The sequence below is a fragment of the Scyliorhinus canicula genome, chromosome 5 (genome assembly GCF_902713615.1).
Source record: "Scyliorhinus canicula chromosome 5, sScyCan1.1, whole genome shotgun sequence".
In the NCBI taxonomy this organism is placed as follows: Eukaryota; Metazoa; Chordata; class Chondrichthyes; order Carcharhiniformes; family Scyliorhinidae; genus Scyliorhinus; species Scyliorhinus canicula.
The window spans coordinates 19285307-19297168 of NC_052150.1; the positions used below are offsets into that span (position 1 = coordinate 19285307).

Here is an 11862-nt window from a genome sequence, read left to right on the forward strand (position 1 = left end):
AATTCTGTTGAAAATAAAATGGAAGATTTATGATTCCACAGAAGTTAAATAAAATAAAAATATTTTTCCTGTGCATGTTTAGTCCAGGCATTGTTCATTCTCATGTTTTTTTAAATATTGCATCATCAATCCAATACGCCTACCAGATTTTTATTCTCTGCCACACTGATGGATTCAACCATATTTTCACCTACTATTGACACATTAGATCCCACCACCTCCAAGAAAAAAGGTCCACATTTTTCAGAAGGCATGATCAAAGTTATAGGGCCATTAACATTCTGCATTACTGGGCTCTCTTCGTCCTGTCTTTTGATTGCATCCTCATATTCCTTAACAGTCTTCATTGCATCATTTACAGACTTCTCAAAAATCTCTACAGATGGTCTGTAGTTTTCCCTTTCAATTGTTTCAGTAAGGGGATCAGTATGCTCACAGATGTTTGAGTCAACCCCTCCAGAGATAGCGTGTAATTCTACAGTGCATGCTTTCTCTTCGTCCACACCCACTATGTTGACGCATGCAGTATCTTTCTCCATAATCTTAAATATGTTTTCTACTTCAGATGATGTGCTGCTATGGAGAGAAGCAGTGAGGTCTTGCAAAGATTGACATTTCTTGCCACGGTCACCAATCTGCTCTGTTCCAACATCTATATTTTCCTCTTCAGTCTGCTGAAGCTGCGATGAGCCCTCTTGGGTAGAATTCTTTTCCTCAGCATATTCAGTCTCCCAGTCTTCACGTATTGATGTGTTCTCATTTTTAGCATGTACAGATGATTTTTCTTTAAGGGCACCTGATTTTGATTGTTCTGTGTCATATTCTGCATCCCAGTCTTCTACAGTGGTCATTCTTTTTCCAGAAAAGATTGGTGTCTTCTCTTTATCTGTAGACGCAATTATTTTGGATCTATAATTCTCTCCAAAATGTTCATTTGCTTCTTGCTTTGCAGTGCCAGTTTGTCCTCTTCTTTGCTGCCAGCTGCCTTCAATTCCTGACCAGCGCATTTGTTTGGGTGTTGAAAATGAATCCTGACTAGAAGACCAAGAGTTTTCTTCTTCATTTCTCTTCCGGGTTCTGAAGTCTGACCCAAATGTTCTTTCCCTGCTAAAACCGCCCCTTTTGTAACAATCTCCTGCATCTCCCCTCTTATAATTGCTGCTTGAATCATCATTAAACTTTCTTGCAGATCTACCAAAACTCCTGTCTTGCCATTCACGATCGTCATTCTGACTACTCTTCCAGTTCCCAGAGGTTGCTTGAAGTGAATTACTTCTGAAATAATTTCCATTGGAAGCAGTCCTTGTCTGATTAAAACCACTTTTGCATCTTTCACCATATGAAGCTTCATCTAAGGTTTGCATTGGTCTGGAAGTATCATCCCATTTCTTTATGCTTGTCGCAGACAGTGAAGAGTTAATTTGTTCCCATTTTCTATCTGAATGAACAGCCATTTCTCTGTTAGCCGTATGCTGATCAGCATAGCTATAATTCTGACTTGGCAATGAGTTTATTGGTCCAGGCTGGTATCCTGTGTTGATGCTTGGTTGGTTCGGATAAAATGCATTTGTAGAATACTGTTGCTGGGTGAAGTGTGTGGGTACTGAATGGCAGTCAACGACAGGAGTTCCCCCATGACAGGGACAGTATGTCAGAGGGACAGTGTTTCTATATGAGGCTATACTACATTGGTTTGCAAGGCATGGTCCTTGGGGCATCACATTGTAAGGGTTCATAACAGCATGATTTAGCAAATAGGCAAGAGCATCCAAACGCATGGGTATAGTGATTGAAGATAAGCTCCCCATTGTCTGAAGAGATTTTCCCAATATTGAAGGTTGCAAATCCACATGATTTGATCCTGCAGGGCTTTGACTGACTGATCTATGGTGCTTGACTCCATCAGAGCTCTGTACAACCTTAGTATGACTTGTGATTGAGGACATTGGTTTTCTGATGGTGCTCAAGTCCCTGCTCTTCCTTTGACGTTCCTCTTTCTTGCGGAGGTCCATCACTGCAGTTTTGTGACTCGGCACAGATTTTGAAGTAACAGTTGTCTCAATGGATGCGCCACTCATAACTACTTCCCCAGATTTTGCACTAATCAGTTCTGCCTCCATTTCACCTTGCACCTTTTGTAAATCTTGAATAGAATCAGGCGGACTGCAATTAAAAAATATATAAACAGTTATGGTTGTTATGTTAGCCAGCCATTTAGAATTAATTAACCCTATCCAGAACAGAATTTCATTACTTGAACAAATACAGTTACATTTCTTATAACTTACATTTAATTTGGTTAATTTGATGGAAATTCATTACACTATCCATACAGTTAAGAGTTTTGTGTGATCACAAGTAAAATATGGAGTATAAATTGCAGAATGAAACTGGGCCAAGCAGTGGGTGACCTAATGTTCATTTGCTTCTGGACACTGGATTCAAAGATGGATTGAATAAAACTCCACTTGCTCTATGAAGCAAAACCCTACATAAAAGGAGTTTGGAGAATGTCAACCCTATTTAAAGCCATGGAAGTCTTTTTTTTTAATGTATTCATTTACGGGATGTAGGCGTTGCTGGTTAGGCCAACATTTATTGCCCATCCCTAATTGCCGTTCAAAAGGTGGTGAGTTGCCTTCTTGAACCTCTGCAGTCCCTGAGGTGTAGACACACCCACTGTGCTGTTAGGGAGAGAGTTCCAGGATTTTCCCCCAAAGAACAGCGATATATTTCCATGTCAGGATGGTGAGTGAAGACAGCACGGTGGCACAGTGGGTTAGCCCTGTTGCCTCACGGTGCCGAGGTCCCAGGTTCGAATCCCAGCTCTGGGTCACTGTCCGTGTGAAGTTTGCACATGAAAAATGAAATGAAAATCGCTTATTGTCACAAGTAGGCTTCAATTAAGTTACTGTGAAAAGCCCCTAGTCGCCACATTCTGGCACCTGTTCGGGGAGGCTGGTACAGGAGTTGAACCGTGCTGCTGGCCTGCCTTGTCCTACTTTAAAAGCCAGCTGTTTAGCCCAGTGTGCTAAACCAGGCCCTAGTTCTCCCCGTGTTTGCGTGGGTTTCGCCCCCACAACCCAAAGATGTGCAGGCTAGGTGGATTGGCCACACTAAATTGCCCCTTAATTGGAAAAAATGAATTGGGTACTCTAATTTTATATTAAAAAAGGATGGTGACTTGGAGGGGAACCTCCAGGTGGTGGGGTTCCAAGGTATCTGCTGCTCTTGTCCTTCTAGATGGTAGTGGTTGTAGATGAAATGAAAATGACATTTTCAGTTTGGAAGATGCTAAGGAAACTTGGTGAGTTACTGCAGTGCATCTTGTAGATGGTTCACATGGCTGCCACTGTTCGTTGGTGTGGAGGGTTTGAAGGTTTGTGGAAGGGGGAGCAATCAAGCAGGCTGCTTTGTCCTGGATGGTGTCGAGTTTCTTGAGTGTCTTTGGAGCTACACACCTCTAGGCAAGTGGAGAGTATTCCATCACACTCCTGACTTGTAGATGGTGGACAGGCTTTGGGGGGGGGGGGGGGTTAGGAGGTGAGTTTCTCGCCGTAGGATTCTGCACTGTAAATTCTATGGTTCTAGGATTCCTAACCTTTGACCTGCCCTGTGATCCACAATATTAATATGGCTAGTCCAGTTCACTTTCTGATCAATGGGTAGCCCCCAGGATGTTGATCTGCTGGGAACAAAATCCCAGTTTAGCAAAAATTTATACAATATTTATCGGGAATTGCCAATAGTTACTTAATATGAGAAATGCTAAAACATCATTAAGCTTCGCTGCCACTATCGATGCTGGATGAAGAAATTCCCTATTCTACAATAGTCATGTATTTCACATTTTGCTGTCTCATGCTTACCCGAGTGTCCCATGATTTAAACTGCAATCAGACTTGGTGCACTGAGGGCTGTCCATAGTTCGCAATTTTTGAGTATCCGTTGTATCAAGGTGCAGCTTGTACCTATTACAATGTAAAAATAGTCAAGATCGTCAATATGGCTTTTTTTTTGTTTCTTGGGGATGACTGTCTATTATTGCTGCCTCAAATTTTAAATCTCCCCATGTTTTTACTCTCTCTTATCTCAATAGCTTTGTCCAGCCTATGACATTCCATGTTCCTCCAATTCTGGCTTCTTATTCCATTCCCGCCATCATTAGTGGCAACGGCATCGATCATATAGACCCTAATTTCTGAGCTTCCTACCTAATGTTTATGCTTCCCCACCCCTCTCTTCCCCTCTAAGACCCTCTTTAGAACCTGTCTTGACTACCACACCCTTAGTCAGCTATCCTAATATCTTAATTGGCTTGATATCAATTTTTGTCAAATAGGCTCCTATGATGCACCTTAAGATGGTTAAGGATATTTGCCTTGACTTGGTGATAACATCCTTACCTTTGAGTCAGTAGGTGGTGGGTTCAAGAAACTAGAGCACCTAATTTAGGCTGGCCTTTTGGTGCAGAACTGAGATAGTGCCGGCATTCGGATAGTCTAACCAATTAAAAATTAAAAAGAGGCCCCCGTCTGCATCATCAGGTGGTCATCAAGGATCTCATAGAACTAATCAAAGAAGAGTTAGGGAGTTGTTCTGGCCAATAGTTATTCCTCAACCAACATTGTTAAAAGCAAATGATCTCTTCATTGTTTCAATGCAATGCTGTTGTTAGAACTGCTGCCTCATAGCACCAGGGACCCGGGTTCAATTCCAACCTTGAGTGACTGTGGATTTTGCACGTTCTCCCTGTATCTGCGTGGGTTTCCTCTGGGTGCTCTGGTTTCCTCCCTCAGGTTGGGTGGATTGGGCATGCTAAATTGCCCCTTAGTGTCCAACGGTTAGGTGAGGTTACAGGATAACCTAATACAGTTGACAAGGGCGAGTCAGTCGATGTGATGTATTTGGTCTTTCAGAGGCGTTTAACAAAGTCCCGCATAAGAGATTATTGTGCAAGATTAAAGCGCATGGGATTGGGTGAAGTGTATTGAGGTGGATAGAAAACTGGTTGGCAGAGAGGAAACAAAGAGTAGGAATTAATGGGTCCTTTTCAAATTGGCAGGCAGTAACTGGTGGGGTGTCACAGGGACCGTTGCTGGGACCCCAGCTATTCACAATATATATTAATGATTTGGATGAGGGAACAAAATGTAACATCTCAAAGCTTGCAGATGATACCAAGTTGGGTGGGAGGGTGAATTGTAATGAGGATACAGAGATCCTACAGCATGATCTAGACAGGTTGGGTGAGTGGGCAAATCAATTGCAGATTCAGTATAATTTGGATAAGTGTGAGGTTATTCACTTTGGAAGCAAAAACAGGAAGGCAGATTACTACCTGAATGGTTGTAAATTGGGTGTGTGCAGCAGGACTTGGGTGTCCTTGTGCACCAGTTGCTGAAGGTAAGCATGCAGGTGCAGCAGGTGGTAAAGAAGGCTAATGGTATGTTGGCCTTCATTGTGAGAGGTTTCAAGTACAGGAGCAGGGATGTGTTGCAATTAAACAGGGCCTTGGTGAGGCCACACCCAGAATAGTGTATGCAGATTTGGTCTCCTTTTCTGAGGAACAATGTTCTTGCTCTCAAGGGAGTGCAGCAAAGGACTGATTCCAGGGATGGCAGGACTGTCACACACAGAGAGATTGACTAGATTAGGATTGTTCTTGCTGGAGATCAGAAGAAAGAGGGATGATCTAATAGAGACTTATAAAATTTGAACAGGTCTAGACAGGGTAGATGCAGGGATGATGTTCCCGATGGTGGGTGTGTCCAGAACCAGGGGTCACAGTCTGAGGGTTCAGGGTAAACCATTTTGGACAGAGATGAGAAGACATATCTTCACCGAAAAAGTGGTGAGCCTGTGGAATTCGTTACCACAGGAAGTAGTTGATGCTAAACCATTGAATATATTCAGGAGGTGGCTAGATAAAGCACTTGGGGCGAATGGGATCAAAGGCTATGGAGAGAAGGCAGGATTAGGCTATTGAGTTGATCAGCCATGATCGTAATAAATGGCGGAGCAGGCTCAAAGGGCCAAAAGGCCTCCTCCTGCTCCTATCTTCTATGTACCTATGTTACAGGGATGGGGCGGGGGGAATGGGCCTAGGTGGGGTGCTCTTTCGGAGGGCCTGTGCAGACCTTCCTTCTGCACTGTAGGGATTCTACGAATGTGGCTTGTGGAAGCTTGTTGTGCACTAATTAGCTGCTATGTTTTCTATATTACAACAGTGACTACATTCCGAGATTCTTAATTGGCCCTGAAGCACTTTGGGAAGTCCTGATGGTGAAAAAGTGCACTAAATAAACACAATTCTTTCTTTCCTTAAAATAGATGAAGAGATAGATCATTTCTGCCATTGTTGTTTGGGGAGTTTGCTGTGTGCAAATTGACTGCTAGTGACAGAAAGCTTGGAAATGTTGTAAGCAATGAGGAGGATAGCAGCAAACTTCAGGAGGTCGAAGAAAGACTGATAAAATGGGAAGACACATGACAATTGAAAATCAATGCAGAGAAATGTGACAGGACATATTTTGGAAGGAGAAATGAAAGATTATATGAACCAAATGGTACAATTTTAAAGGGGATGCAGGAATATGATATATGGATCTGGGGATTCATATACATAAATCTTTGAAGGTGGCAGAACAAGTTAATAAGATTGTTATAGAGGCATAGAGTATAAAAGAAGTGAAGGTATGCTAAACCTGTTCAAATCACCGATTAATTTGGAGTTAAAAGGAGACACTAAAATGGCAGAAATAGTGGTTATTTTAATGCAACATTTCAATTTGGAAGAGGATAAACGAGATAAAATACAGCCTGAGATAGTTAGAATGTAAATCCAGATGAAACAGTTTGAATTGCAAAGGGATAGAGAAAAGCGGGCGGCACGGTAGCATAGTGGTTAGCACTGTTGCTTCACCGTGTCAGGGACCCGGGTTCGATTCCCGGCTAGGGTCACTGCCTGTGCGGAGTCTGCATGTTCTCCCTGTGTCTGCGTGTGTTTCCTCCGGGTGCTCCGGTTTTCTCCCACAAGTCCTGAAAGACGTTCATGTTAGATGAATTGGATATTCTGAATTCTCCCTCTGTGTACCCGAACAGGCGCCAGAATGTGGAGACGAGGGGCTTTTCACAGTAACTTCATTGCAGAGTTAATGTAAGTCTACTTGTGACACGAATAAAGATTATTATTATTTGAATTAGAGGCTCAAAGAGAAATGGCAGGGAGACTGTTTGAATTAGACTTTGTTCACATACTGTAATCAAAGGGCTGGTTTAGCTCAGTGGGCTAGATAGCTGGTTTGAGTTGCAGAAGAAGGCAGCAGCGCGGGTTCAATTCCCATACCAGCTCACCCGAACAGGCGCTGGAATGTAGTGACTAGGGGCTTTTCACAGTAACTTCACACTTGTAGCAATAAAAGGTTATTATTATTATCAGCAGTCATTATTACGTTCCTGTTTGTGGGAGTTTTCTATGCATGTTTCCTATATTTACAGCAGTGACTACGCTTCTAAAGTACTTCCTCGGTTTGGACCATCATCAAAGATGTTATATAAATGCTTCTTTGCTCTCACAGGTGAGTTCGCACTCCCTGAGGTCCACTGCCTCTCTTCAGCCAGGTTGTTTGTTCAACATCAAATGTTTGATGGATTACAATTTCCTGGACACTGAGCATGGTAAGCCTGAAACCATCGTCTTGTGCCATTGATTCCAATTTATCTCTGGCCATTGTTTCAGGTTGAAACAGGCAGTTTGCTATCTTAGTTTCAAATTTGATCCTGAGCTCAGTTTCCAAACCCTTATTCTCTTCATAACAAAGAACTCCAGTCGTCCGCCTCCTTAATACCACCTACCTCTCCTCCCTCTTCATGGTCCATCTGATGCTGAAAAGTTAATCCAGGTCATTGTTATCTCTAGGGTTAACTACACCAAATGCTTACCTGGCCAGCCTCCCTATCATCTCCAAGGTTCAGCTCACCTAGAACTCTGCTGCCTGCAATCTATCCCCCCATCAAGTACCTTATATCCATCATTTCAGTCCTTGCTGACTCACACCAACTCCCAGTTTACCAATACTCCCAATTTAAATCGCACATTTAAATCCCTTCATGGTCTCCCATCTTAAAATGTTTTCAACTTTTGGTCATCCCTCCTAATAGTCTGTTCTTTGATTAAGCGCCAATCTTTATCCAATTATACTTTTGTAAAACACTTTGGGGCATCTTTCTACATTAAAGACACTAGCCAATTGAAAGCTATACATTTTGGACAATAGATTTGTTTTTGTGGAGACAGAAGGATTTTTCGTTAAAGAAATAAAGTGTTCTTCAAGTAAGCGAGGCTGAAATTTGAAATTTGATTTTCTGCTAAAATATCGATGGAAGCTGTAAACATGGGACAATTTACAGTACAATAGCACTGTTCTGGGATCATGAGAAAGACTATGGAAGTTCAAGATCCTTTAATTTATTTTCACTTGGTTATACAGAACATGAATCTTGTTCAAAAGAGACAGGTTACCAAAGCCATTCTTTATTTCAGGATAAACGCAAGAATACCAAATTTCAAAAGATTTCAGGAGAAATGGATGCTGATTGGTTGGCAATTCAACTCTGATTTGCCGAGGCGTTGCCATGGAGAAAGCAGGGGAATTATGGACGACTATTAGGAGTGGAAACCCCACAAGTGATTTTCCCTTTTCCCAACCCTGGGAATGTTAGTCTGCTTTCACAACTCCCCCTGCTGATATCAGCTAACACAGCACAGATCAGCGATTGAGTGTGGCACCTTCCTGATTTGCATGGCTCAGCTACTCCCAAACTAAACTTTGAGACACTGGGAACACAAAATATACTTACAGTCGCTTGGTAGTACAGAGCTTGAATATTGCTGAAAAGAGAGACATGCTGATGGCAGAGCTCGAATGATTTGTTCATCCTGCAATCTAAGAGCGCATCAAAGTTATCCTGCAGGACAATGGCTATTCTGATCAGGTTTCTGTTTGCTGTGTATCACATAAACTTGCCATCTACTGTTAAACCTTTAAAGTGCTCATGGAAATTCCCCTGGAAAAACAAAGTATGTCAAAAAATCTGAACAGGAGGTTAAGCTGCAACTATGCAGTGATGACACAAGTGGTATGTTCCACCAACAGGTTGCTGCCATCAATCCAAAAAGGTATTCTGCCTATCACAGAATTATGCAACTTTGTGTATAACCTCAGTGCCGGTAAGTAGAGTGTATACCGTATGTAAACTAAATTATGTCTATGTCAGATGCAAATACACAACTGGACAACACTTTCTGAATAACCCCAAGTGGGTAAATAGCTACACTAATAATCAATTAGTCAAGCTCATATTGTGGCTCATTTATGCTTGCTGTACACAAGGACCCATTCTCTGTAAAATAAAGGAATAAGCTCAATCCTTGTGTCTTTTGTGAATCACTCTGGGAACTTGGGGAACCTATCATTCCTTGCTGCTTCCTCTGTAGCAATGCCTTGGTCAATCAGAGTCAACTTGCCAACCAATCAGCACCTTTTATCCCGTAGTATAAATTGTTGTGTCCTTTTGAAATTTGGCATTTTTCCACTTGTCCTCCATAAGTGCAAGATGAAAAGTTTTGGCAACATGCCTCTTTTCAGCAATATTCTTTTATAAATTTCTTAACAGCTGGGTCAAATTAGGGTGTAAATGCATAAATCTTCAAAAGTTAAGAGTGTAGATCAAACAAAAGCGATAAAAAGAGCCACATTGAGTTTAAGTACGTTTTTGGTTAAACCACGTGATACGTAAGCAGCAGCTGAGCACCCAGAATATATGAATATCTCACAATGGAATGGTCTGACAAAGGTTAACGACTGGGAAATGAGAGGTTAAAATTGAGGTTAAAAGGCAAGCTTCAGAATTGGATCAGAGAAAGCTGAAAAACTCAATCTGATTAAATGTTTCATGGACCAAAATGTGAAAAGGGTTCCCAGTGGTTGAGAAATTGGCGATAAATAGTGCATCACCACAAAAGCGCAGCAACAAAATTAGAAGATATCTTTTGCGCCCAGAAAAAATGTGAATTGGTTTAGCAATAGTTGCTATCTACACTTTTTAAATACTTTGGCATCCATGTACAAATCTACATTTCGATCCTATTTCAGTATCTTAAGCACATGGATAAAGAGCCCACTCACTCCAAGATGGATTTAGTCAGGTCATCCTACATTGTTCTTTACCCAGACAGTAGAGTGTAACATCATTTAAAATGGAACTGGGATAGGTCTTTGTAAAGCAATACACACACTGGGTAAGGGTAGAGAACTGGGATTGAAGTCGATATTTCTAGTAAAAGAATTGACATGCTGTAAGAATGTAGACTTCGTCAAGGCTGGTTTTCTTGCAATAGGAACATGTGAAAATCTACTAGAACTGCTCTTGGGGGGCAGAGAACAGGAAATGACAGCGCAATTTATCCAATTGTTTGTGTTCACAACATCATGTGCATCTGAATTTTTTCATGTCAACTTTCACTCCAAATTCGGAGACCGCCTTCATTATTTGATGCCAAAAATACTTTTTCCATGTTTTCCTTTTTAACACTATACTAGGGGAGGCATGGTGGCGCAGTGGTTTGCACTGCTGTCTCACGGCGCCGAATATCCGGGTTCGATCTTGGGTCACTGTCCGTGTGGAGTTTGCATATTCTTCCCATGTCTGTGTGTGTCTCACCCCCACAACACAAAGATGTGCAGGGTAGCTAAATTGCCCCTTAATTGAAAAAAAAAATTAAGTACTCTACATTTATTTTTTAAAAACACTATACCAATGACTCAAGCGTCGAGGATAAAACCTTAGGCTCAGGACCTTCCCATGGCTTATGGCATTTCGTCTCTCTCTCTCCATCCCCCAAAACCACTATTTCTCCACAAACGATTCCCAAACCGAGCTAATTATTTGCTTATTGCCTGACATGAGGTAAAGACAATAATTCTCACTTCATGTCTGAAGATAGAGCCATAAAAGGCGGCACAGTGGTTAGCACTGCAGCCTCACAGCACTGAGGTCCCAGGTTCGATCCCGGCTCTGGGTCACTGTCCATGTAGAATTTGCACATTCTCCCTGTGTCTGCGTGGGTTTCACCCCCACAACCCAAAAATGTGCAGAGTAGGTGGATAAGCCACGTTAAATTGCCCCTTAATTGGAAAAAGTAATTGGGTAATCTAAATTTATTTTTAAAAATTGGAATAAAATAATTGGGTACTCTAAATTAGAAAAAAGATAGAGACATAACATGTCACATATTAACAGCTTCAGGCCATATTTCAGTGCAAAATCGTTTACTCTCCCTCTTTCTACGTGAAGAACGTTCAACAAAAACAAATCCTTAAGTTTCTCACAGAAAGAAACAGCTTTTGTAACTGTCAGTTAAGCATCCTAGATAAATCTCACAGACATTGTTTCTAGTGCATCGTTTTGGAGAATTTGCAGTCTTTAGGCACTGCTGAAGATCTTACCGTCGTCACTTTTTTTCCTTCAGGAAATGCCATGAGCAATCGACCCAGTTCTGCCGCCCCCCGAAAAAATGATTGCTGCCCAATTACCATCACCCCGTCCACCCCCAACATGAGAGACACAACTTCGATTTAAAGATACTTTTTCGGACCGAAGTTTGGGACTTCCTCTCTTCCCACCTGGGATTCATTGGGGTCGAATTGTTTTTGTTTCAGAATAATTATTACCCATGTTTAAGGTTTGCAATCTCTCCATCTTCCAGTTCCATCTTCTCCTGAATTAGGGCTGCGTTTCTCTCGCTCAGTCGACCGCCTCACCTTCGTTTCCCCACCCAGCAGCTCCACGTCAAACCCC

General features: G+C 41.9%; 1 protein-coding gene across 1 annotated transcript; it reads right to left on the bottom strand.

Annotated features, from left to right (window-relative positions):
* Positions 1-75: 75 nt before the first annotated feature.
* Positions 76-11811, bottom strand: LOC119965835. The gene is made up of 3 exons (XM_038796722.1): positions 11736-11811; positions 3870-3971; positions 76-2163 (listed from the first exon to the last, which is right to left on the bottom strand). The coding sequence occupies exons 1-3, from the start codon at positions 11774-11776 to the stop codon at positions 126-128; spliced, it is 2181 nt and encodes a 726-aa protein (XP_038652650.1). The 5' UTR covers positions 11777-11811; the 3' UTR covers positions 76-125.
* Positions 11812-11862: the final 51 nt, after the last annotated feature.

Excerpts from the sequence above, each read along its gene's own strand:
- LOC119965835 (XM_038796722.1), bottom strand. The coding sequence starts at position 11,776 with ATGGAACTGGAAGATGGAGAGATTGCAAACCTTAAACATGG. Across the intron at positions 3,972-11,735 it reads ATTGCAAACCTTAAACATGG|GTACAAGCTGCACCTTGATA; the intron begins GTAATAATTATT and ends ACATTGTAATAG. Across the intron at positions 2,164-3,869 it reads TTAAATCATGGGACACTCGG|TCCGCCTGATTCTATTCAAG; the intron begins GTAAGCATGAGA and ends TTTTAATTGCAG.